Raw genomic sequence first — 27,225 nt, 5'->3', positions numbered from 1 at the left:
AGGCTTAGTTAGCCTCAGTGGTCAGGCCTGGGGTCAACTAGTACGAGTCACCCCCAAGACCATGTGCAAATTTTTACACAGAGGGTGTGTTTTCTTAAGAGAGGACAAACTTTTCCTCAAATTCTTAAAGAAAGCGATGACCCAAACCTGACCACAAGCCTATTGCAGTTCCCTCCTGGTGCTCCTATTCCGTGGCACACCAGGAAACCTGACTGCTTAGTTCTGATAGTAGTAATCGTCTGCCAGGTCCCAACCAAAGGAAGTCAGTGGTCCAGAGAGGAGACTCAGGCCTGATTACTGGAACTACAGCCCTCCCTTCACGAGTCCACTGACAGAGGCTTTCCCGCATGAGGCTAACTCCCTTGGTCTGACTGAGGGTCTAACACAACACTGAGAGCCCACCTTGGGCATCAGGGCCTTTCCTGGCGTAGCCCTCCCCAAGCTCAGGGATCAGGTCCTGCCTGGGACCTGGCACAGGGTCCTCCACGGGTCAACAGGCAGAGATATTTGTTCATTAAATGAAAGAACCAAAAGCTGTTCCCCTCAGTTGGGGATGGAGGGTGGGGATGGCTGGTAGGTGTCCACACATGACACTGAAGGTGTGTGACACGCCACGGGGAAGCCAGGTGGCAGCATCTCCTGGGGACATGGAGCTGGTGGAAGGATCACCCAACACGTGAAGAGCAACTCTGATTTTTAATGAGTTTTAAAAAGCAAGCACTAGCTGTTACCTTGAGATTAGCACAGTTATAAACAATAGCTTTTTCTTTCCTCTTAAAGTTACAGAAGTGAGTCAGGTGGACAGGATGAGGCATTTTAATCTGTCTTTGAGGCACCTCCAACCCCACCCAAGCTACTAACATCATTGCAGTTTAAAGGCTTTTTCCAAATACTCTTAACCCTACAGCTGCCCTTTTGTCATTTCACATTCTGAGACTTTCTTCATCCAAGAGAGCTGGGGGGAAAACTTCCTTTGAGGCTTTGAGCATACAAGGGCCATTTTTCTTAGTGTTGCTGCTAATCTTGTCGCTTTTTTGTGCTGCTGGATGAGCAGGAAAGCCAGCGTGGGCGCTTATGAGTTCTTCTGAGGGACTTTCACGGTGACCTGCAAGAACAGTGCAGAGAAGCTGAGTCCCACGCTGCCCTGGGGTCTGCACTCACTGGGCTACCAGAACACGAGTAGGAGTTCCCCTTCCTTCATTACTCTGACACCCCAAGAGCCAAGCGGCTAATACCAGCACCCAAAAAGAGCTGCGCTCTGTGTGAGCTCACACTGTCTCCCTTGAACCCAGTTATTCTGGGTTGTGACAGGGGTGCTACTGGTATCTAATGGGTAGAAGTCAGGCGATGCTATTCAGCACCGTATACCGCACAGGCCCCATACCAACTTCAATCCCAAATGTCGACCATGCCCAAGTGGAAGGACCCTGACCTGCACCTGTACTTTCCTCCAAAAGAAACAAAGCAAAAGCAAAACCACTGTGAGGCTCACAGGTGTCCAAATGTGAAGTGGGAAGATTCCAGGTTGATCTGGGATTGAATCCCACTTTCCCCCATGGCAACTATTCAGGACTATCCAGGGAAGGCCTGGTCTCGACCATTTCTCTTTTCTTTAAATATCAACTGTAGGGCCTCCCCAGTGGCGCAGCGGGTTGAGCACAGCACTGTGAAGCTGTCCGCAGCCTCCACGGCACCAGTTCAATTCCTGGCCAGCCAGGGAGATTCCCACATGGCGCGGCAGACCTCTCCTGTCTCACCCTCAGCAGTGCTCCCCTCAGCAGTGTACTTCGGTCCTTCTGCCTGTTCTGCTCCCTGCTCTATCTCTGGTGAATCCTCTCACCCTCCCGTACCTCTGGCCTGTACCCAGCTATTGTATAAATAAAAAGTAAATCTTTAAAAAAAAAAAATCAACTGTATGTTTCCTGGTTAAACTATAATTGGTGCTCATTACAGAGAGAAAATTATTTTCATTTCGGTGTGTTACTTTCCTGTCTTCTTCATATTTATAAATAAAGATATCTGAGGGGCTATACATGTACATGTATATTAATAGTTTTAAAATTGGACTTACACTGCATATATTACCTTGCACCCTGCTTTTTTACTTTAAAGGGTGAACATATTCCGTATCAAATATTCTATAAAAAGTTTAATGGCTACTTAGTCCTCCATAATTTATTGGGCATTTAGGCTAATTTTTTCCCTTTTAGAGAGATAAAGTTGTTATTAGCTTTATTTATATTTCAGATTAGTTCTTCAGGTTATATTCCTATCACTGAGACTGAAAACTAAAAGACAGGGGTATATTTATGGCCCTAGGTATCTAGTGCTGTATATGATTTTTTAAAAAAAAAAGATTGATTTATTTATGCTTAGAAGAATTGAAGTGTAGACCAGAGGTACAGCGGGTAAGAGGATTCACCAGAGACTAAGGAGGATTTATAGTAGAGCAGGAGCATTTACTGAAATATACTGCTGAGGGGAGCAGAGGGTGAGACAGTAGAGGTCTGCTGCGCCATGTGGATCAGCTCTCTGCCTGGGGATGGAACTCAGGCCACAGTGGTGACAGGGCTGAGAAATAACCCCTAGGCTACCAGGGAGGCCCACATGATTCTTATTAGAAGCTTTTCCTCCCTGCTTCATTCAGCCCCCTGGCATCTTCCTTTCTCTGTGGTTTGACAGAACCTGGCATATAACAAAAGGCACCACAGGGTCACGTCCCTAGGTATTTCTCAAGAGGCAGAGCAGAGGCTGGGTCTCTACCCTCTTTCTTAGCTTCTGTGGCTCAAAACAGGAAGCTAGGAAGAAACACTGGTGGAACCCAACAGGACAGAGCTGAGAACCATACTCACAGTTTTCACTTCCGTGTACGCCTGCAGGCCATACTCTCCCAGTTCCCGGCCATTCCCAGACATCTTGTAGCCACCAAATGGTGTCTGGGCCCCAAACACATCATAGCAGTTGACCCTGTCATTTGAAATGAGATTTCAGTATTGGGGGATATGTGTCAGCTCTCCTGTAGTGCTCTAAAATTTTACTGAGAAAAAAATGGGTGGGTAGAACCATTGTAATAACCAGACATAGGAGTTGACAGGAAGCCACATGAAATGAAGCCTTTGGTCATCTCGACCTTCATGGTGTGGTCAGAGATGGATGTCAATTGCAGGGTTCACCACATGTTAGTGTCCCATGTTAATGACTCGTTTTTGCTAATCAGGTGCTGAGTTTTTGTACTTTAAAAAATCTACTAAATTTTAATCAAATTTGAAAGTTACTTTTTAAAGGGGAGAAATCAATAATTTAAAGCATAATCATAATGTGTGCAACCAGCACCACTATCTCATCCAGAATATTTCCACAATTTCAAAAAGAACCCCATACCCATACAAAGTCAGTCCCCAACTCTTCCCTCCAGCTCCTGGCAACCACCAGTCTCCACACTGTGTCTATGAATTTGCCAATTCAGAACATTTCATATAAGCAAATCATACAATATGTGGCTTTTGCATTTGGCTTCTTTCACTTAGTATGTTTATATAGAGGGTAGCATGGATCCACAGTCATGTGTTGTTGTTTTATGAAGACAGTATGTTTGGGGAAAAGCACTGTAAGGTGATTTTGTTATGTAAACATCACAGTGTATTTACACAAATGTAGATGGTATAGCCAACTACACACCTAGGGTTTACACACAGGGACCATGTTGGATGTGCTGTCATTGACCAAAACATTATGAGGTCTGTGACTGCTTCATTCCTTTTCATGGCTGTGTGATATTCTATTGCATGGACAGACCACATATTGTTTATCCATTCACCATTGCTGGAGATTTCAGTTTATTTCCACCTTTTGGGTATCAGGAATATTCTGCAACAAACGTTTGCGTACACTTTTATGTGTGAACCTATTTCTCTTGGGTATAAACCTAGGAATGGAATTGCAACCCTATGTTCAACTTTTTGAGGACGTGTCAGGCTGTTTTCCACAGTGGCTGTCCCATTTTACATTCCCACCAGCAAGGTGTGAGAGTTCTAGTTTCTCCACATCCTCACCAACTCTTGGTATTTTCTGTTTTCAAATATCATATATCCATCCTGTGAGTGTGAAGTAGGTGCTAAGTTTCCAAGGCTAGTACTACATGTTGTAGGCCCTCAGCTCCGGTCTCCTGCATTATCACAGCTCAGTAGGTGGGAATCCATGCGCTTGTCCTCAAATAGCACAAGGGCGTAGGCACTGGAGAGTTTAACCTCCTGGAGAAGGGGTAGGAAATCTCTAATCTATCTGCTACACCACACCCTGACCCAGGAGGACCTGAACCTAGCACCCAAATTCTGGGATGTGTGCACTGGATTCTGGAACACCTGTCTTTGGACATCCCCACCTGGATTGTGAGGGACCATTGGGAGGCTCTTACCACACAGTTCCCGCCTGGAGGGCCTGAGACAAATAATTAGCCTTGTCCAAGTCCTTTGTGAAGACAGCAGCAGCCAGCCCATACTTGGAGTTGTTGGCTCTCCCGACTACTTCTTCTATGGTCTTGAACTTCAGGATCTGCATCACTGGCCCAAAGATCTGGGATGAGAGAACAGAGCAGGGGGACTTGGAACCACCAGCTGCCCAGCTTTCAATGTGCCGAGGACCCCAGATGTAGTAATGTGTCCCCAGACAGACCCTAACGGCTCTAGAGGGAGACAACCATTCCCAAGCTCACTGACACACAAAGGGGACTGGCCTCTCCTTGCCTTTCTCCTGGACGGGGCCATTTCTGCAAGGACACCTATCTCTGAGTGAAGGATGGGATTTAGAAACCAAGAGGTGGGAGCCAGGTGTGCTCATGGGAGGGAATGCTGCTTTCAGCCCGCAGAGGAGAGACTAGGGAACAGATGCCACAGCAGAAGGAAGGCTGGTGGGGAGGAGGTCATCAGGGAAAACCTTGAAGAAGGAACAGTCAGCTGTAGCGGGACAGAGACAAGCCAGAGGAGGGTGGGGGTGAGAAGCAGGCAGCCGGAAAGATCTAAGCACAAGCACACCAGTGCCATTCTCACATGGGTGCTAAGGAACTCAAACTTCTGGAAGGTTCCAGGACTGGGGAGTATCTAGACTGAGGTAGGAAAGGCTGCCAGAAGTGCCTTAGGGGTGGGCTAGGACTGTGAATTTGGACTCTAACAAGGTCCAAGAAAATCTGTGTCTGAGATCTCAAAGCATAGATGTACTCGTGATGAGAAAAGAGGCAGAAAAGAGTTCTGCCTCTTTTGCACTTTCATGTTTTATTTTGCATTTTCATGAAAGGGGTGACACCATAGTATTTTCCTGCATAAGGTGCTAACAGACTTAATCCTTGCTGGGGGTGCAGAGCAAGTCTGAACTGCACGAGGGCAGAGAACACCCAGCCAGATGCCCCTGGGATCACAGCCTCTGTAGAGACCTGGCACACAACAGGCATTCAGTCAAGATTTGTGGTGCAAAAGAATGAGACACAGGGCCTCCCATGGCGGCGCAGGCGGTTGAGTGCAGCGCTGTGAAGCTGTCTGCAGCCTCTGCAGTGCCGGTTCAATCCCAGCCGGCCAGCGAGGGTCCCACATGGCGCAGCAGACCTCTCCTGTCGTGCCCGCTGCTCCTCTCAGCAGTGTATTTCGTCAGTCTTGCCTGTTCTGTTCCCCGCTCTGTCTCTGGTGAATCCCCTCACCCTCCTATGAATCTGGCCTGTACCCCGGTTCTTGTATGTATGGATAAATAATTTTTTTTAAAGATTTATTTATTTATTTATATAAGTACTGGGTACAGTCAGAAGCACGGGAGGATGAGAGAATTCACCAGAGCCAGAGAGGGGAACAGAACAGGCAGACTGATGAAATACACTGCTGAGGGGAGCAGTGGGCGTGGCAGGAGAGGTCTGTCACGCCATGTGGGACCCTCTCCGGCGGCCAGGGGCCGAACCAGCACTGCAGAGGCTGTGGGCAGCTTCGCAATCCAGTGCTCAACTGCTGCACCACCAGGGGAGGCCCAAATAAATAAATCTTTTAAAAAAAGAAAAGAGTGAGACACAGCTCCTGCCCTTCATTCTTTCATGCCAAGGGGCAGGCATGTAGACCTTTCACTCTACAGGGAAGTCAGCCCTTTGGTCTAAACCAGTGTGCTTGCTTACTGGGCAAGGCACTCCTGAACTCATAACTTGCAGGGACCAAACACAATGGACTCTGGAGGCCATGCCAGAGAATACTCACAAATAGTGGCTAAAGAGGAAAGAAAGCACTGGGATTAAACAATTTGTAAATAATCTGTTCTAGGCATAGGGCCAGAATTTGGCCCAAAGTCAGTTGTTGGGTTATAATGTCAAGTTGCAGGACGGAACTGCCCACGTCTCCTCCCAAGAACATCCCAGAACATCGGCCCCACACTGACCTCCTCCTTTGCAATGGTCATGCCATCCTGCACATCTCCGAACACCGTCGGCTGGATGAAGTAGCCACGGTCAGCAGCAGCTCCTCCCCCACACAGCAGCTTCGCCCCCTCCTCCTTTCCAGATTTGATATAGCCAAGGATCTTCTTAAACTGAGTTTCATCCACCTATGGGAGCAAATATGTGTGTGTGCGGTTACCTATGGGGCAGGGAAATGGATGGGATCAAAGGAGTCTTTTTTTTTTCTTTAGCCACTTTATTAGATTTTAAATATAAGTTGGTATCACTTTAATAATTCAATAACCACAAATCACAAAGAAAAACAAGAACAAAAAAGAGCTGTTGGGATTCGCAGCAGCACTATTCACAAGAGCTAAAAAGTAAAGTTACCTGTGTCCATCCATGATAAGAGGATAAAGAAAATGCAGGCTGTCCACACAATGAGATAACAAGGAATGAGTATCAAGGCATGAAAAGAAACTTAAATCAAAGAAACATAAATGTACAAGAAGCCAATTTACAAAGGCTACATAGTATATGATTCCAACTGTATGGCATGCTGGGAAAGGCAAATCTATAGACAGTGAAATCTATAGAGACAGTGAAAATATCAGCCATTGCCAGAGGCTGGGGGAGGGAGCACAGAGGACTTTGAGGGCAGGGGGCTATTCTGTGTGACACTGTGATGGCAAGTACACGAATTATCCATTTGCCAGAACACAGAGAATGAACATCAACAGTGAGCCCTCTGGTAAGTGATGGACTTTGGCTAATAATAATATGTCAGCATTGGCTCATCAAGTACAGTAAATGTACCACACAAACACAAGAAGTCAGTAACGGGTGAGGGGGGTGGATGCAAAACAGTACGCTGGAACTCCGCACTCACTTTTCTATAAACCTAAACTATTCTAAAATAGGGAGTCTATTTTTTAAAATTCTACCTTGGGTGGCCCTGGAGACTTGGGAGTGGACACCAGAAGAGCAGACACGCTTGAGAATGGAGTCCACAAAGAGGTTCTTGTGGGCCCTAAAGAAGGGTAAGGACCCCATGGACAAGGACTGTGTGAGCAGGCCTGACCCTGGGACTCCTTCCCCTGGGAGGGGTGGCAGGACCAGGACAAAGTGACTGGCTGGGTCTAAGGACAGTGCTAGAAAAGGACCAGGAAGGGCCTCCCAGGTGGCGCAGCGGTTGAGCGCTGGGTTGTGAAGCTGCCCGCAGCCTCTGCAGCGCCGGTTCGATCCCCGGCTGCTCCCCGACCACCGGAGGAGGGTCCCACATGGCGCGCAGACCTCTCCTGCCGCCCGCTGCTCCCCTCAGCAGTGTGCTTCGGTCTTTCTGCCTGCTCTGCTCCCCGCTCTAGCTCTGGTGAATTCTCTCACCCTCCCGCACTTCTGACTGTTCCCAGTGCTTATATAAATAATAAATAAATCTTTAAAAAAAAAGAAAGAAAGAAAAGGACCAGGAAGAGGAAATGGCAGGGAGAGGCACTGTTTATTTTTCTTATAACCACTCTCTGGCACACCACAGATACTGCCCTTTTAACAAATTGAAGGTTTGTGGCGACCAGATGATAAGCAAATGTACTGGTGCTATTTCTCCAACAGGTCAGATGAGGGCTAGCACTTTTTAGGAATAAAGTAAGTAAAATATTTCGGAATTTTTTAAACTAAGGCATTTACATTTTTTAAAAAAACATAATGCTATTGCACACTTACTAGACAACCTAACTTTAATATGCTGTGGGAAACCAAAAACGTCATGTGACTTGCTTGACTTGCTTCTACTGCAGTGATTTGGAAATGAACCCACAGTAGCTCTGGACTGTGCCTATATAGTTTGGTTCATTAAAATGAATATGTGCTCAGGGTAAAAAAAAATTTTGATCCAACAGCTCAGAAGAATATAAAGTGAAACAAAATCCCTCCACATGCAATGGCGCTCACCCCACTGGGCAGACAGTCACGTGACAGATCTGTGTGTCCTGGTAGACAGATGCCTTTGGATGGCCAAAGTCCAGGAAGCAGTCATTCCTTGTACACAGACACCCCTAATATTTATTATGTGTATGTAATTGACAAAGTGCTTTCCTTCATTAATTTCCATCTCGCAATCACCCCATGAGACAGGAAAGACAGGCGGGAAGGATGGAAGAATGTGGCTCAGAGAGGGCATACAGCTCCCCGGGGATGCACAGCTGGTGGGAGGTAGCTCCCAGCCTGCCTGACTCTGAGTCCCAGGCCCTTTCTGCTTCTCTGTGCTGGTTGCAGACACCCAGGCCCGCCTGCCGCCATTGGGCTTACCTGTGGCCCCTGCTCGGTCCGGCTGTCAAAGGGGTTCCCCACCACCCGAGACTTGGCCCTGGTGACGCTCCGCTCCACAAACTCATTGTAAACGTCCTCCTGCACGAAGGTCCGAGAGCCTGCGCAGCAGCACTGGCCCTGGTTGAAGAACAGGGCGAAGTGGGCCTGCTCCACGGCCCAGTCCACTGGGGAGGCAGAAAGGCACTGTGAGAAGAGGACAGGCCTGCCTCCAGCGGCTGCCTACCCCTCCCCATGCCAGCCTTGGTGCCTGCTGGGGGCCAGCCCAGCATGGGAGCAAGACACACGCATCTCTCCTCAGGGTTGAGGCTGAGGGGCAGACAGACACAGAGAGCAGTGGTCATGCCCCTTGGAACGCAGCCCAAGGACAACCAGCAGCTAATGGCAGTTAGGAGAGAAAGCTCCCTGAGGGCAAACCCGGGAGCTCCTCAGCAGGACCAGGAAAAAGGAGGTGATGGACAGTCTAACAGAAGGTGAGCCGTTCAGCTGGGCAAGTAGCCTAGCGTGGCAGAATTGTAGGGAGCAAAGAGGAGAGAAACAAGGAGGTGAGATCCTACAGGCCACAGGCCATGCCAAGAAGCCCAGCCTCCGTCCTGAAGTCCTGGGGGCAGAAACCAACTCCAGTGGTCACTGAGAATTACAGAAGTGCGCGGAAGCAGTGTGAACAGCAAGTGGCTGACTTCACACTAGACTTCCTCACGGTAACTTACTGTCAGCATCCGACATGATAATGTTGGGGCTCTTTCCCCCCAGTTCCAGCGTCACCCGCTTGAGGTTACTGCTCCCAGCAGCAACCTGGATGAGGCGGCCCACCTGCAGGGGAGCAGAACAGACAAGCTCTTAGTGGGGCAGAGTTGGGGGAAGCAATGGCTGTCAAGGACATAGAACAGAGGACCCCACAAGCTGGTGGTCCTGGGGAGGGCTTACCTCAGTGGATCCTGTGAAGGCCACTTTGTCCACATCCTTATGGGAGGCGATGGCGGCCCCAGCCGTGGGGCCAAATCCAGGAATAATATTGACCACGCCAGGGGGAAAGCCGGCCTGCGGGCAGTCAGCCAGAACCATGTCATTCTCCTGCTCAGGAATTCTAAGTACTGCTCAGGAATTCTAAGTGTACAGCAAAGAACCTGTTTCCTGGGGTTCTCAAAGGCTGTTACCCCTTCCTCACTCAGGATTACCATTCCCTAAAATGGGCCCCGCAAAGAGGTCCATGTAGGCAACAGGTAAGAGGGGGTCACTAAAGTGTGGTAACTGACGGGATGGCATAACCCCTGCTCCACAAACACCACCCCCTACTGGGTCCCCTCCTCAACACTCCTTCAGAGGCAGCCAGCACAAGGGCACGTAGAGGTCACACACCTCCTTGATCAAGTTGGCCACATAGAGAGCGGTGAGTGGAGTCTGCTCGGCCACCTTCATCACAACCACATTCCCTGTCGCCAGGGCGGGGCCCAGTTTCCAGGCCTGCATCAGGAGTGGGAAGTTCCACTGCAAGAGACAACAGCTGATACCAAAATCCAAGCCGAGAACAAACTGGCAGCAGAAAGCAGTGCCCCAGAGAGAAGCAACCGCACCGAATTCTTTATTTTTTTTATTTTTTTTTTTAAGAATTATTATTATTTTTTTTTTTAAAGATGTATTTATTCATACAAGCACTGGGTACAGTCAGAAGCGTGGGAGGGTGAGAGAATTCACCAGAGCCAGAGCAGAGAGCAGAACAGGCAGAGTGATGAAGTACACTGCTGAGGGGAGCAGCGGGCGGCAGGAGAGGTCTGCGCGCCATGTGGGACCCTCGCCCAGCGGCCGGGGATCAAACCGGTGCTGCTGAGGCTGCGCGCAGCTTCGCAGCCCAGCGCTCAACCGCTGCGCCACCAGGGGAGGCCCCGCACCGAATTCTTTAAACCTCTCGTGGTTCTCCAAACCACAACTGCATTAATGGGCGAGGCCGGTGGCAGAGGAGAATAGTAGCAACTCACATTCGTCAGTGCTTTTTCATCGGACACCATGTGAAACCATCGCATCCCACCCTCTGGTGCAGAAACTACTTATCAGATAAGCGCCTGGGCACAGAGGGTTACTGGTCTTGCCTGAGATAAGAGAGTTCACAAATGGCAGGGCTGGGCTTGAACCCAGCTGATATTGTCAAGGCCCAGGGAGTCCGCCATGATCAAGGCCACCTTCTAATGTCCTCCCAGGTCCTCCCACCTTCACCAGGAGCCCATCCAGTACTGCTGCAGCGCCCAGTGCTCCCAGCAATCCCTCATCTGTAAGGCTGGCACTCACCGGAATGATCTGCCCACACACTCCCACAGGCTCGTGGCGGGTGTAACTGAAGAAGTCCCCATCAATGGGAATGGTCTTCCCGTGGTACTTATCAGCCCAGCCGGCATAATACCTTAGAGGAGAAAGGGCTGTCAGAGACCCTCTAAACCCTTCCAAAAAGAGAAGACTCCAACTGGTCCAGCTGGGTCTTTCTGACCATCACCCTTGCTCTCAACTTCTCCCCAGAGAGATTTAAATAACTGCTGGAGTCACAATAATCCAAAGAGGTGACTAAGCTCTGAGCCCCAGAGTCCCCAAGGATGCTTGTGAAAACACCAGATTCCACGCGCCCACTTCCTACCGACTCAATCTGGTTGTGAGACTGATGCCCAGAAACCCGTCTTTTTAATAAACATTCAGGTTATTAAAATGTGACTGCACCAGCACAAGGCCAGAGGTGAGTGTCTGGGAACATGGATTGGAATCCGGAAGAAAAGTGCAAACCTACCAGGCAGCTGGCACCATGTCAAGACTGGATGGCCCATCCCCAAACAGATCCTCAGCTGGGTCCCTCCCTGACCCAGGGATGCAGGGACAGAAAGCACAGCAAGTCAGAGATGGAAGAAAGGAACAGTCGTGTGTGCACGGGGAGTACTGGCTAGGTTCTCAGGGAACCAGGAGAAACAAGAGGTGGAGAAGGATGAAGCAAGTAGGTAAAAGCAGCTTTGTGAAATGGGTATCCGGCCAGGTTAGCTGAGAATAAAGGTGACCTGGGTTTGAACAAAGGTGACCTGGGTTGGATTTGTGACCAACTCATCCGCTCCCTCCCCTCCACATAGACCTCATGTGACTGGCGGTTATGCAGTCAGCACAAAGGCATGGCCCTCGAACTGTCGAACTGTCTGAAGGCTCTCCCTGACTTCACAGGAGGCAATCTGGGTCCTTGCAGAGTGTTTTCCATCTTGGCACTACTGTCACTTGGGGCTGGAAAATTCTTTGCTATGGGGGGCTGCTGTGTACACTGCAGGCTTTTTAGCAGCAACCAGGCTTCCTCCAGGATATCACCAGTCACTGCTCACTGTCTTCAGGGTGACGTGGCAGCCTGTGATGTGTCCACCCCCCACTTTTCCAGCACTGCTTCTCCCCCACGAACCTTGGTACAGGTAGTCACTGGGGAGCAAACTATATTTCACAAGGCTCTATCCGCAGGTAGTCAGGCTCCCAGCCAGCCCACTGGGGTGGCACTCGGCACCCAGAATTTGGCACTAGGACTTTGGTATTTGGCACTGGACTAGAGGGGTGCTGCTTAATCTGGCTGGAGCCAGACTGAGGAAGGAAGGCTGGGGTGGACAGCCAGGCTCCAAAAGGCAGACTGGCCCCAAAGGAAGCTGGAGGTGGTGGGAAGAATGAAGTGGCAAGGGTGGGGGGCAGCAGTAAAACTCGGTGGCCTTCAGGATTTAAGGCCCCCAACTCTGTCATGCCCTAGTCAGGCTGAGTGAGTTTCTGTTCCCAACCACCCAGAAGGCTCTTAATCCACCACTTACAGTTCTTGGTCATTAAAATATTTATGATTAAACTGCACCCAAAACTAACAAGAGGGAGAAAATAAAGAGCAGAGACACAAGAAATGAAGAGTGAAAAGGTAACGGAATCAACAAAACCAAAAGTTAGTTCTTTGAAAACATTTACAAAATGGACAGACCTGCAGCTAACCGAAGAAAAAAGGGAGAAGACACAAATCAAAAATGAAAAGTGGGGACATGACTAACAACCTTATAAAGGTTTTTTAAAAGATCCTAAGTGAATACCTTGAACAACTGTAGCCAACAAATCCCATCACTTAGACGAGACTGACAAACTCCAACACAACAAAAATTACCAAAACTGACTGAAGTGAAAGAGAAGCAATGGCTGGATTACAGCCTTATACTGAGGGATTATTCCCATGAGGTGGTGTCTAAACAGAACCCATTTCTCCAGCCCCATCATCCTTTTATTCTGTTCCCACCCCTTCAGGCACGCCCCTCCTCAGCCCCGAGGCAGCACAGGAAGCCGGAGCTGTACCGGAGACATTTGACGACCATGTCCAAATCCACCAGGTAGGAGATGACGTAGGGCTTGCCGTTGTCCAGAGTTTCCAAGGTCTAGGGACAGAGAACAAGGTCAGCACACATGTGCTGAGTCAAAGAAAATGAGGTGATGAGCAGTGCTGAGGCTCCCGGCCAAGAAGGGCGGCCCCTGGGTGCCAGCAGACATCACTGTGTTCCTGGGCCACTGTCCCTCCCTCGCTAAAATCAGAATGAATGAGGAGCGGGACGGGAGGAATCCTGCACCAGCTTTTCATATGATTATTTCACAAACACATTTTTCAAGCTTCTGCTGTGTCAATGTCAGATCTGGGAGTGAGGGGAAGACGAGTCATCACTCACCAGAGTTCAGGCCAGACCACAGGGGCAGGCTGCCCACCCAGACCGACCCCCACCTGAGAGTAGCCCCTAGGACAGGTAGGACGTGACAAAGCAAAGGGCTGTACAAATGGTGGTGGAGGGCAGGCAGGGCACTCCAGGCGAGAGAATGGCCCTCATGCCCAAAGGGAAGTGTCAGGAGTTGAGGGAAAGCTGTGGGGCAGAACTGCGTGAAGGCCATGGGCGAGCATGGCCGGGAGAAGGAGCCAGACCAGGCAAGGCCTCGTAGACTATGTTGAGGGAACAAGATTTTATATTAAGGATAGGAGATGCCTGGGAAGGCTTAAGAGTGGAGCACCATGGAATAATTTGCCTTCTAGAAGGTTCACTCTGGCTGCTAGGTACAGAATGAACTGGGGAGCGGAGAAGATACTACCTCCTGGTTTTCTCTGCCCCTGGTAGCCAGGGAGATGGCCCACCATACAGGGGTTCCAGGAGAGGTGTCTATCCCCAGGGTCCTCTTCTAGAAAGGCTCCCCTGCCATGGCTCTTCTCACTCCCCTCCGTCACCTCCTTTCTTAGCCAAATCCACTGCATCCAAGGTGATGGGTGGTGAAGGGGCACGCCCCCAAAGTGTCAGCTCTAGCCATTCTGACCAGGTACTTGCAGCAACGAGCCTCTCCCTGGCTGTTCACGGGAGGCTGGGCCCATCTGCCATGGGGATGAGAGCGGAAGAGCTGGGACTCACCGCCAGGTAGGTCCGGTCTCGCTCGATCAGGTCGGCCAGGCGGTGCAGCAGCCGGCCCCTCTCGGATGCGTCCATCCGGCGCCAGGGCGAACCCAGCTGGAAAGCGGCCCTGGCAGCCTTCACCGCCCTGTCCACATCTTCCTGGAAAACACCCACAGAGGCAGCTCAGGCCTTCTCAACCATAACTCCCTCCCAACACCACCTGTGGCTGCCCGGCGCACCCACATCTGCGGGGGTTCAGTCAGTGTCTCTGAGGAAGCCTGTCCCAAACCAGCCCTCCTCAGCCTCCAAGGCCGAGGCAGAGCAGCTTCAGAACCGAGTGGCAGGCTGCCTTCTCTCCGGGGGCCACAGTGGGAATGGGGATCCTGCCAGTTCCCATTTGTCTTTTCATGTCAAAATGCCCCAGTCGTGGAGGGAGAGGCACTCAAGGGTCAGTGCTTAGAATTTCACCATTTTCTCCCTCGGCTTCCTTCCAAGACCAGGCCTTACTAGCTGACAATTACAGGGTTAATCCACGTCCTTCTCCTTGGAGCAGTGAGACGCAGCTGGCGCCTGCTGCAGAAGGAGCTGTGTGTCAGGGCGGGCAGCCTGGTCTCCACTGACATTTAGCACAGCCTCCATCTGACCGCTCTCTCCACCAGGAGACAGTCATGCTTGCTTTCTGCAGAGAGGGTAAGGCCTCAAACAGGGATGGAAAGGATTGTCTTAAAGCAAAAGGCAGGAGGGATTCTTGAGTTATTAACGCCTTTCCTACTGAAAATGAAGTATTTTTCCTGAGTCTAATTTACAAATTTTAAAACTTTGTTCATTGCTATGATTATATATTATCGAAATGAAATACACCAGCACCACAGCTACATCTGGCTGTACCTCCCACCCCTGACCTTCAGCTCTCTGGTCTGCAAAGGAGACTGGATTAGATGCTCTTGAATTTGACCGCAAATCCACAATTCCACAACTGTGAGCATACTGAACCGGGGTAGAAGCTCGCACCTGTCTGTGAAGAAGACTTCGGTCCATTCATTTACTCAAGAAATTCAACTGGCACCTTTTAGTTGTGATAGTAATATACACAGGTGACGTTTCAGCCATACAAAGAACAAGTAGAAAGTACAGCCACCTTGCCTGCCCCCATCCTACTCAGCTCTGCCTGAGGAAAGTGACTGGTTCTCACCTTGTCCCCTTCAGCCACCTGACAGATGATTTCCCCAGTGGATGGATTGACCGTGGGAAACGTCTTCTTGCTGACGGCGTCGTGCCACTCATTATTTATGAAGATCTACAATGAGAAAGGAGAAAGTTCTCAGGACCAGCTCTCAACCCAGTAATGGCAAGAGATACAAAAGCAAGAACAAAGAAAGATTAGATATGAATGTGACCTGGAGGTTGAAAGCATGGGCCTTGGAGACCATTCAGGCTCTGCCCAGTGGACTTGGGTAAGTCATCTGACCTCTCGGTGCCTTGGCTTCAGTCGGGCATGTCTGTGCTACCTCAAAACTCAGTGGCTTCACATAATTTATTATTATCTCCTAGGGTTGTGTCCGCTGCATGGGCTCGGGCCAGGCAGGGCAGCTCGGGCTCACTCTTGTGGTTCAGAGCAAGGGCAGCGGGGCTCGACGTGCCACTGGCGTTGTCAGTTTTGTCTGGAACTGTTGTAGAGCAACCCCGATACAAAATGGGGTGCCTGACTGTGGGTCCTCACCCGCGCGCTTAAAAGGACTTATCAATGCTCTACTGCAGGCACACGTGAAAGGTTAATAAAAGGTTTATTTACAAGGGAAGGGGAAATGAGGAAATGTACAGCTCTGGGAGAAAAGTGGGAGACAAAGTTTTAAATGAGTCCTACCCGATCCGCCGATCAGGAAGCCCAAAATGGCGCTCTAAGAGCTGGCCGCCAGCCAGGAGCGGTGAAGCCGGGAGGCCAGCGATCGCGAGCCAGAGAGCCCAAGGCCCATGTGTTTGGTTTTTATATCCAACCTGGCTGCCCAACTCCACCCTCAGGTCCCAGCCACCTTCCCCTTGGTGGTGATGGGATTTGTCTTTCCCAATGTCTTGATGGCTTTAGTCTAGAGTGGGGGTGGCGTCCACAAAGCCTGTATGGGATTAGCTCAGGACATCATTTCCCCCTAACAGTACCACTGGACTGCGAGGCAGACTCAGGCTAGTCGGACTTCTCATTTGAACGGGCTTCCCACACAGCATGCTCCACGAAACTCAGGCAGAATTCACAAGGCTTCTTAAGATCTAGCTTTAGAAGTCCCACGGCCTCACTATCGACACCAGATTCCGCTGATCCAAGTGTGGCCCAGGCCCAGGCCAGATTCATGGGGTAGGGGTAGAGCCTGCACCTTTCCGAGGGGGAAAACAGCAAGTAACCTACAACCATCTTTCCTCTCCCTCACAACTACAGGGAGTTGTTGTGCAAATTAGATTTCTCTTTCAGCCATTAAGCAAATACTTAGTCAGGCATTGTTCTAGGGTGAGGACACAGTGGAGACCAAAACCAACAAGGTCCCTCCCCCATGGAACTGGCATTCTGGCAGGCACAGAAAACAAAACACAACCTCAGATTACAATGTGAAGTGCAAAGGAGGAAAGCAGGACTCAAAGGAGGGAGGTAAAGTGAGACTTTAGCTGGGGTCTAGGGGAGGACCCCTCCACGGAGCAATTTGACTTGAGCCCTGAAAGATTAAAAAAAAAGGAGGCAGTCACCTATAGGCAGCAGAATTAGCAAGTGCAAAGGCCCTGGGGCAGGAGTAGGTCTGGTGCATGTGCAGGAAGGAAGTACCAGCAGTTGGGGGTCAGAGAGGAGGTAGTCCTTTGAAGCCCTTAATCCTGCCCCAGGGGCAATCACTGTAGTTGCTGCCAAGAGAGCAACAGGACCAACTCTAGGGAGAGATTGTAGCTGGTTTAATGAGGCAACATCAGGGAGGCAGAATCTTCTTTACTTGCTCTGAGAAAGGATCTGTCCCCACAGCTGCTTAATCAAATGTCAAAGTTCGCTCTGTGCTCCCAGGAGCCAGGCCATGGTGTTAGGGGAGCTCAGAGAACTCTCAGCAAACTATCTGCCTCAGCTTGGAAAGATGGAGGGATCAGGGGGGAGGCACCAGTCACTTCACTGGGGCTGGAACAAAGGTCACAGGCTGGGCAGCTATTCACTCATCCAAGAACACTCTCTGCCTTCCTCAAGGGCTCTCCTTGCCCCTACACCCTGAGGTTGGCTTGGCTCTGGCTCAGGAACCAGTGAGTCCTCTGCAGTCACTCTGGGCCAGGGTCAGGGCCATAAAAAAGGCCAGAGGCCAGAGCTTGGCTCATGCTGTTCTGAAAGTCAGGGCCAGATAGGCCCAGGGGGCTGGCTGGCTCATTGGGGTCAAGAGCAAATGATTCTAGCTCTTGTGATTCTAGTTGCATCACACGGGGTAGGCACTTCCTCTATAAAGAGGGAGTCACTATAGGAACCTTTCCGTCAAGTGCCCAGTGAGCATGTGCACCGGCCTGGAGCGCAGCAGGTGCCAAATCCTTGACAATGGGATGGTGACCCGGCGACCCAGGAAGGGGCTGGTGAGGAAAGGGTCACCAGGAGTCATTCTCCCAGGTTCCATTTGGGTATTTGGGCACAATCCCACTCCTGCCATCATCACGATCACAGCCAGGCACCTAAGTCAAAAGGCTCTTGGCATCTGGCAGGGGGCAGCGGCAGACGCAGCCAGATTCCTTGGTTGAGTTGGTCCCCCATCAATCTTAAGGGAATACCCCCCCCCCAGGAGGGTGATGGTAGTTTCCAGTAGGGGACGGAGTTCAGGTTAGATGTGGCATTACTCCCCTCTCTGAGCGTGCCCTCCTCCTCCTCCTCCCAGGGAACATGGAGCTCACAGAGGGTTAAGATGACGACCTTGGAGGAGGCTGTCTGGTGGAACAAGCTCTGTAACCCTTGACTGAGTATCTGTCTCCACAATGCCCACAATGCCCCCAGCTAGGTGTATCATACCTACCACACACCTGCTTCACCAGGAGCTCTAGGAGAAAGGTCAGGAAAGGGACAGAGGAGAGGCAGGCGCCGGGCATGGGGGAGTCTGACTGCTTCTGATTACCCCCCACAGCCCCTCAGCCTGCCCCCAAGCAGGAGGACGGTCCACTTGGTCACCTGCATGTCCCAGAAACTGCTACTCATGATAAGGTGCCCCGATACCAAGGTCCTCACATACTTGGATTATTCCCATTTAAACCTCAAAGCTCACCCCTCCTCTCCAGAGTAGGACAGAGAGGTTAAGACACTTGCGGTCACTCAGCAGCAAGGGCAGAGACCGGACTTGAACCCAGATCTTAAGGACACCAAGACCTGTGTCCAACTCCAGCCTCCAGTCTGAGCCCAGCTCTGTTTCTGAGGAGGTCAGAACTCTTGTTTTCTATCTTTATCTGATTTTGAGTTTTATTCCAGGTGCTATTGATATAAAAAGCACCAGCCTCTAAGCCAGACAGATCTGGATTCAAATCATGCCTACCCCTCACAGGCGGTGACCTTGGGCCGGCCTTTGGAGGTTTCATAGGTTCCTAGGCTGAGGTGAGGATTAAATGCAAGGCTGTGAAGTTCCTAAGCCAGGACAACCCAGCACACAGTAGGTCTCACCAACACTTACCTCATTATTCCACATCCTACAGCTCTCCCCAGTTAAAGGTTTGGGGAAGCAAAAGCTGAAGTGGTTCTGTGTGTCTGCTGGTGTGGCCCTGCACTGCAGTCTGCTACATTAGTTTGCGATGAAAAGGTTTTGTTATTTCACAAACATTAAGGAAGCATGAAGTAAAGAGGTGGGCCAATCTGGCTAACCTCCCTGGGCCTCACCCCTTCCTCCCTGGGCAGGCCAGGCTGTGCCTGTTAGATTGGGACTCTGGAAAGTCCACTCCCCGGCATTCATTTGCTGGGTCACTCTCCATTGTTGAATTTTCAACAATCCATCTTTGTTCTCAACTGATAAGCTTGGGCTTGCAGGAGACTAGAATCTTCCTTCTGCTTAAAGCTCTCACTTCCCTGCTAGAGGCTTCAGTGGTCTCCCTCCCTCCCTTGTGGGGGAGGAGCTGGGGTTGGAACATCTCAGACAGAGCCTCAGCCCAAGGCCCAAGTTCTCACAGCAGCTTCTCTTGAATAAACATAAGGGGAGACTCCAGACCAAGAGCTTCATGACCCTTGCACGGAAACCCAAAGCCTGACTTATGTAACATGCTTAACCCGGTCACCCTGGGGTGGGTGGGGGTGGTCCCTCCCAGCTCACACTTCCTTGCAACAGTTTCTCAAAACAGAGCAGCTTCTTAGGGACATCAGGAGTTGATGCTTTACATTCTTACTGTTGGCAAAAAGCACAGTGCTTTTCCATTAAAATATTCTATTTTCTACACATTTCATAAATACATCACTTCATTTGCAAAAGTTGGACTCACATATCTGTGCAGTGCACAGTTTTACCTGAGTGCCAGCACCCTGCCGGGCACTGAGCCAAACAGCCAAGTCTTGGCTCCTTGTTAAGGTCCTGGGCAACAGAGCACATCAAACAGTGAGGTGTGGGCTGGGGGGCAGGGGCAGGTCTGAAGGAAGAGCTTGGGGACAGGAGGAACCCAAAGCAGCGGGTGAGTGGGGGACAGGGGGAGCTCTCTGTATTGTGCACATAGTAATGTGCCAGGAAGTGTACCTACTGTGTGTACAGCGCTGGTACCGGAGGGAACAAGACAGGTCATGAACTTCTTATTTCATAACTAGTTTTCCCAGTAATGCTGTATTCTGGGCACTCCCCAATACAAAGCCAACAGTTTATTAACCGCCTCCCATAAATGCACTGTCGGGACAGGACTGCATATTCCCCACCGCGCAGCTGCAAAAGCTCTCCATGTACATTTTTGCAAACTTGGGGTTGTTACCACATAGAAATTATTGCTGATGACAAGACCCTTCTTTGCCTTGGTTATCTGGTTCTCCAGGGCCCAGGGGATAACAAACTATAAACGGAAATGGGGGGGGGGGCAGGGGGCGCTTAGAAGCTGGGGCGGGGACAACACAGCAGGCCGCTCCAAGGCCAGGACAGAGCAGCAGCTTCCACATGCCAGTCAGCTCGGTGGCAACGGACAGTCATGATCTGCCCAAGGTCTCCGAGGAAAGGCTAAGTGATGTTCAGTAGCTCCAATTTAAGAAGGCAGGATCTTACAGTAGACAGAGATTTTGTTTTTAATTATTTGTTCTTATTTTAATCTGGGGGAGGAAGATTTTAGTTGAAGCTTTCCTGCAAGGAAGAATAAGGGATCTGTCACCCAGGAAATCTATATCCCTCGAATAGGATCCTTTCCCAAGGGCGAGTGAGTAAGTGCTGTGGTCTTCTGTCCTGTGGTGACTGTTGCTGGCACTTGCTTTTTCAGTGGCACTTAGGGAACTTGTATTCAATGAAAAGCAGATGCTGTCTTGTTTCACAAGCCCAGGGGCAGAAGTTCAGAATAAACACAGAATGACACACACTCACACTTCTCCAAACACTGAAGTCCAAACCTTGGGTTAGTTTTGAGTTGAGGCAAGGGCAGGTGTGAAGGGATATCCCGGCACTAAGCCCAAGGCTCCCCCGGCCCCCGTGTCTCAGGGCCTTTGGACATTCACCACCTCCGAGATGGGAGGGTTGATTCTGCTGGACACTGCCAGGCAGGCCGTTTCAACCTGTCCACCTGCCTATGGGCTTACAGCTGAGCAGCCTCCATCCTGCCGCAGTCACTTCCCTTCATAAATTTCCACATTCCCTGCATTCCCATTCATGTCCACTCCCTTTTCAAAAGGGACCCCTTTGAGGAGAAACATTGGGTTTCCACTCCTTGCTACGGGAAGACAAAACTGTAAGCATAGTTTCACAAAAGGTAGCCCTTCACATCTTCAATAAATATTTACTGAGCAGAGATTATATTCAGATCTTGGTGCTAGATCCTAGGAACACAAATGTAAACACAAACACAGCTCCTCCCTTCGGACTGCAAGTCTGTGATCCAATAGGCACGTAAATATAGCCTCATCCGAGCTTAGGGCCATGAGGTGGCGCCACGCACCAGAGGTAGACTGAACCCTGGTTCCAGGCCTACTACTTAATGGGAATGGGCCTCCCTGAGCCTCAGTCTCCTCCTGTAAGACAACTCGACTTGGCTCAGGGTCGCCGGTCAGATGAAAGGAGACAACGCAGGTACCAGTTCTCAGCACGGGGTCCGGCAGATCAGAAATGATGGATAATCATGACTATTGGATCAGTGGATAGGTAGGCCTAGCCACAACACCTACATCTTGTCTCAGCTTGCCCTCAACCCCATAATCATTCTTACAGCCCAGTCATCTGGGTCCAGATTCCAGGAGAGAGAAGGGTTTAACAGCTTAGTGTTCCCTTACAATTAACTGTCGCCAGGAGCAGAGCAGCCAAGGTGGAGCCAGTCATCCTCACATTCTCTGCGTTACCTGAATTTATTGTATCTACAAAGGGTCTTAAAAGGATCTTAAAACTCCTCAACAAGCAATAAAACTAACACTCGGAGGAGGGAAATTTCGCTGCACACATTCCACAGGCAGCCCTACTCCACATCACATCTCTCAGGCCTTGGCCCATTCCCTAAGACTCTCCCCAGGAAAACAAGAAAGAAGAAATTCCTATTCTGTTCTACATGCGGGCAATGATAACCTGCAGGGGTTGGATACATCAGAGGACAGTCACTTTTTTCCCTTCTTATATTTACTTCATATATTTTTAAAGAAATAAAATATTTATGTAAAGCTAAAGTCCCCTTAATCACTACTCCATAAGCAGATTCCCTGAGCAGCATGCAACAGGCAGTGCTGGAAATTCCTTCCACACACACACCTGGAACGCTGTTTTTGAGATCCATTCTTCATATCTTTCCAGGTAATTCCTTGTAACTATTATGGTACAAGGAATATTCCTCCCTATAAGATGCACTGATCACCTCTTCCCCCCTGGAAGGTAAAGCTGGCTGTATTTCCTAGCTTGCCTATTTCCAGCAAGTTTCTACCGCAGATTTCACAAGCGTAAGCAGAACATTTTACAGAGAGATCTTTTCTTAATTCCTTTTTTGTCAACTGGTTCTTTAGTTCCTGAGCTTTGTGGTCAAGAGACCAAAAACAGAGACACAATCACCATCAACTCTCATTCAACTTTACCACAACTTAGCTCGCCCTGCAGGAAACCAGCTACAACTGCAAGAGCACCCACAGCAGATGGAGTTACATCATCGTTCTCTCCTTAGCTCCACGGCAGGGGATGTCAGCTCTTAATTAAGGCTGCAGTAAATATGGAGGCACCGGAGCCACGAGGCAGGCCCTAGCTTAGGGCTGGAAGGGGAGGGCCCCACTTCACCTCACAGCAACCCTGTGACAGAGAGGGGGTTTTACACCCCATTTTACAGGTGTGGCAGTGAAGCAAGAGCTGAGTGACTACCACTTACCCACCTCATTTTCTCCATAGCTCGATGGTCTTGCACCATACTACCCATTTCACTTATTTGTCCACCTTCCGGGACACAAACTTCCTTGTTATTTTTTTGTTCCTTGGAACTGAGTTTGCTCAGGAAATGTCTGTTGAATGAACGAACCTACCCAAGCTGATAACAGCCAGCCAGAGGCAGGCAGCCTAGAGCTCAGAGTGAGAGATAGCAGCTGACATTATTTTCATCATTACTAATATTCTCACCATTGCCAACCAATTGGAATTGGGGGGTTGAAGGTGAAAGTATTAGCCGCAATCTAGAGGGACTAAGCGCAGAAACCACAGTCCCTTGGGTTTTTCTTTGAGTTGTCTTTCTCCAGATCTTAATTACTCTCCAAGCTAGGGAAGGAAAAAGAATGAAAAACAGTTTCCTTGACAGAGGTGTGTCCCTGAACTCACGAAGGAGGAGAAATGTTGATCTTCAATGGTCATTATCAGTCCCCGCCACCGGTCCCTGCTGCAGGGGGAGGGGGAGAATAATTTGTCCTAAAATCTAAGCGACTGAGTTTATCCCGCCCTGCATCCCATCCAGGGCAAGCAGAGGCAGGAGGATCCTAGGAAGTTGAGCCAAATCACTGCACTCAAATTCTTTTTTTTTTTTTTTTAAAGATTTATTTATTTATTTATACAAGCACTGGGTACAGTCAGAGGCACGGGAGGGCGAGAGAACTCACCAGAGCCAGAGCGGGGAGCAGAGCAGGCAGAAGGACCAAAGTACACTGCTGAGGGGAGCAGCGGGCGGCAGGAGAGGTCTGCGCACCATGCAGGACCCTCCTCTGGTGGCCGGGGAGCATTGGGGATTGAACAGGCACTGCAGAGGCTGCGGGCAGCTTCGCAACCCAGCGCTCAACAGTTGTGCCACTGGGGAGGCCCTGCACTCAAATTCTTTTGGGTGGAGAAACAGGCACGAAGGAAAAGACCTACTGCCTACCTCCTGGCATCCCACCCATTCAGGTGAGACATGACAAGCTTGAAGTGCAGCATTTCCCCTCCCATCCCCCGCCCATGTCCTCAGGTGAGAAAACCTGATGCCTACAGAAGCAACCTGAAAGCTTCTCCAAACAGCAGTTTTTTGGGCAACAGATTCCAGAACAGTTCATGGAACAACAAGGACCTATTAACGACCCTGCCCTGACTCCCGCAGGGAAATGTCCTGTTCTGTATGACATAGCTTGTACCTGGTCGGGGACTCAAAAGTTTAGTACTTTATGTCTTGTCTTTCCCGCCAGCAGTGTTTGCAACAACCCAACACTGAAATGAGCGCAAGAAGCTTCTTGTGGGGCCAGTTCCAGCAACGGGGAACACTTGAGAAGCCTTGGAAAGAATAAGCTGAGTGTAGGACTTGGATAATCCAGGCGCACAGGTCAAGGAGACAGGACTCCAGAACAGTAAGTGTTAAAATCTTGTCTAGGTAAGAACCACCCCCGCCCCATGTGGTTCCCGACACACTAGGACACACTAGAACGGTGCAAGGCGGCACCTACCTGGTAACAGTGCGCTTGCAGGAAGTGCAGTGGGGTGTGCGGGAAGCATTTGCATACTGTGGGCAAAAGTGTTACTCTTATGATCTCAAAAAATCTGGTTAAGAAAAACACAGGCAGGGAGGAGAATTTATTCCTGAGAGGAAGCCTCCTGAGACGGAGCCACGGACCAGGTCCAGATACACGTCTGGACTCAGTTCCCTGCCTCAGGTGAGCATGGAGGAGGAAGATCCTAATTAGACCTGTGGTCACCAAGGCTGGGGGCTGGTCACTCTCCCTTGAGGACATTTCTGCTGGATTTTTTTCAATACTCAAGTCTTCCAAGCACGACCCTCCTCCCCAGGCAGCCTACCCCCCAGCAGGTACTATGCAGAGGACCTCTGTTTTCTCAGGTCTTTTTTCCGTGGTAAAAGGCCTTCCGTAACATTCCTTAAATTGGGCAGAGGCACCTTTACCCTCTGGGTCAGGAGCAGACCTGCCTTTGAAAGTGGTCCACGAGGGGACCATTGCCTCTACCACGTCCTAAGTCAGTGACCCCTTACTCTACCAGGGTGGCATCAAGAGCACCACAGCCAGTTCCTGTTAGCAGCTTCCTCTTGAGAGTCTAGACACCACCCCCTCGCTTGCTCTGTAACTCCTGTCTGTTCATCTGGTAGAGTGGAGATAAGCTCCCCGCCTAACCACCCAAGCAGGTGACGGTGGTGCCCAGCCTGAGGATGGGCACAGAGAATCGGGCGGGGTCCTTCGTGCAGGGCGCCCTCGCCCTGTGCGCTCCCTCTGACCGCCTGTCCGCTGCACAAAAGAAAAGCCTCACGCTCCGGGAGGGCAGCAAGGACCCCGCTGCACGAAGTGAGCCTTCAAGATCCGCTTCCCCAGCCTCTGTGGATCCCAGCGCTCTCCCCAACTCAGAGACCCAAAGAGGAATATTCCAAAGTCCTGCTTGAGCAAGGCATCGCCCACTGGGAATGGGCGCCATCCTGGAAAGCCCTCCCTCGGTTGGGTCAAAGAACGCCAGCCCCTTGGCGGACGGACGCAGACGCCACTTGAGGCCTGAGCCCCGAGGCGAAGGTCTGCCCACCCGCGCCCAGGTCCCAGCCGTGGCAGAGCCCGGCCTCCCAGGGAGTTGGTGACCCTTAACTAGAAATGATCCCCTCTTTCCCCGTCTTTCCTCTGGGGCTGCCCTGGACGAGGGCAGGCCTCGGGGGGTAAAAGATGCGCAAGGAAAAGACAGGAAAGTTCTCGCACAGGGTCCGGGCGGACGCGTCTCTGCTGGGCGGCGGCGAGGACCGCGCGGGGTGAGGACACCGAGGCCCGACAGCCCGGCACGCTCCGGGGGCGCGGGGCGGCCGGACGCCGCCAGCCGAGCGCGCAGCCAGAGTCCACGGCGGGGAAAGGGCCGCGGGCTGCGCGGGGGGCGCCGGGGGCGCGCGCGCGGGGAGGGAGGGACGTGGGCGCCGCGGAGCCCTCGCGCCCCGAGTGGGTACACAGACCCCAGCCCCCGGCTCCCCAGCCCCGGGCGCCCGCCCTCGAGAACAAAGCGCGGGCTGGGGCCGAGCGGCCTCACCTGGTTGTGGAAGACCTCGGGCTGCTGGCTGGGCGACGGCACGGCCTGGGCGGCGGCGGCCGACAGCAGGCGGCGGCCCGGGCGGGGTCTCAGGCCGGCGGCGGCGCGGGCGGCGGCGCGCAACATGCTGCGGCGGGAGCGGCGAGCGGGCGGCTGGGGCGCGGGGCGGCCGGCGGGGGTCACTGCGCCCGCGCCCTCTCCCCGCCCCCCGCGCGGCCGCCAATGGGCAGGCGCGGGGCGGGGCGGGGCGCGGGGGGCGTGCCGGCCGCCTCCCCCACGCCCGGCCGAGCGGCCAGCGGCCCCGAGCGCTCGGGGTGGGGGCTGGGGGGCCGCTGCCCCCGGGGCCTCCCCTTCGCGGGAATCCGCGCCCCGGGCCCGCCGCCGCCGGCCGCGCGCGTGGAATGGGCCGGCCTCGCGAGTTCAGCGCGCCCTGGTCGAATCCCTGAAGTGTGCCCGAACCCCTCCCGCGTGCGTCCTGCGCCCAGCGACCCTGGCCTGGGCTTCCCGGGGCTAACACCCTAGCGGGAGAGACCGACCTTAAAACAGGAGAGGATTGCCGATAGTGGTAAGGCCTGGTTGCAGCAGAGGGCACAGTTTTGTTTGGTTTTTAGAAAGGTTTATTTATTTATACAAGCACTGGGGCACAGGCCAGAGGCGCGGGAGGGTGAGCGGATTCACCAGAGCCAGAGCGGGGACCAGACAGGCAGACTGACTAAGTGCACTGCTGAGGGGAGCAGCGGGCGGCAGGAGAGGTCTGTGCGCCATGTGGTTACTCCGAGGCCGGCGGGGATCGAACCGGCGCTGCAGAGGCTGCGGACAGCCTCACAGCGCGGTGCTCAACCCTCTGCACCACAGGGGAGACCCAGCGGGCACAGCTTTTAAGAAAGTGACACTTGAGACCTAAATTGCCAAAGACTCCTAAAGGTCCTAGGAGAGCGTTCCAGGGAACTAACGGTGTGCAAAGGCCTTGAAGATGGAACCACACTGGCAAGTGTTAGCGCGATGGAGAAAGAATGGTGAACAGGAGGGAGAGTGTGGGCAGGGGAGAGAGAATTGGGCAGGCAGAGCTGGAAGGACCCTAGAGGCCCAGGTGAAGGGTCTGGGGGATGATTTCCTTGACTTGCATTTTATTTTTTTTTATCCTTGACTTGCATTTTATTTTTTTTTAAAGATTTACTTATTTATGCTTGCAATAACTGGGGTACAGGCCAGAGGTGCAGAGGGCGAGAGGATTCACCAGAGACAGAGTGGGGACCAGAACAGGCAGACTGACGAAATACACTGCTGAGGGGAGCAGCCGGCGAGACAGGAGAGGTCTGCTGCGCCATGTGGGTAGCTCACTGGCCGAACAGAAATCCAACTTGTGCTGCAGAGGCTGTGGATTGCCTCATAGTGCAGTGCTTAACCCCCTGAGCCGCCAGGGAGGCCTGCGGGCAGTAAAGATCTTACAGACATGGGAGATGGACACTAGAGGTGCAGGAATGAGGGGACATTGGCTGGGAAGAGGGATAGATATGGGGTCACATGGGTGCATTTC

General features: G+C 51.6%; 1 protein-coding gene across 2 annotated transcripts; it reads right to left on the bottom strand.

The window, feature by feature from the left end:
- Positions 1-800: 800 nt before the first annotated feature.
- On the bottom strand, positions 801-25,814 carry ALDH2 (aldehyde dehydrogenase 2 family member; the record flags this gene model as incomplete). Of its 2 annotated transcripts, XM_084253541.1 has the most annotated exons (13): positions 801-1,105; positions 2,853-2,967; positions 4,415-4,572; positions 6,403-6,567; positions 8,705-8,889; positions 9,433-9,535; positions 9,650-9,763; positions 10,082-10,210; positions 11,006-11,117; positions 13,049-13,128; positions 14,137-14,277; positions 15,311-15,415; positions 25,689-25,814. In XM_084253541.1, the coding sequence occupies 13 exons, from the start codon at positions 25,812-25,814 to the stop codon at positions 1,073-1,075; spliced, it is 1,566 nt and encodes a 521-aa protein (XP_084109667.1). In that variant the 3' UTR covers positions 801-1,072. The 2 variants fall into 2 exon arrangements, with proteins under 2 accessions (XP_084109667.1, XP_084109668.1); XM_084253542.1 differs by lacking the exon at positions 14,137-14,277.
- Positions 25,815-27,225: the final 1,411 nt, after the last annotated feature.

This window comes from Talpa europaea, assembly GCF_964194135.1.
Source record: "Talpa europaea genome assembly, chromosome: 14".
In the NCBI taxonomy this organism is placed as follows: Eukaryota; Metazoa; Chordata; class Mammalia; order Eulipotyphla; family Talpidae; genus Talpa; species Talpa europaea.
The sequence above is the reverse complement of the archived record's forward strand: the minus strand, read 5'-3'. Positions and strand labels throughout refer to the sequence as shown.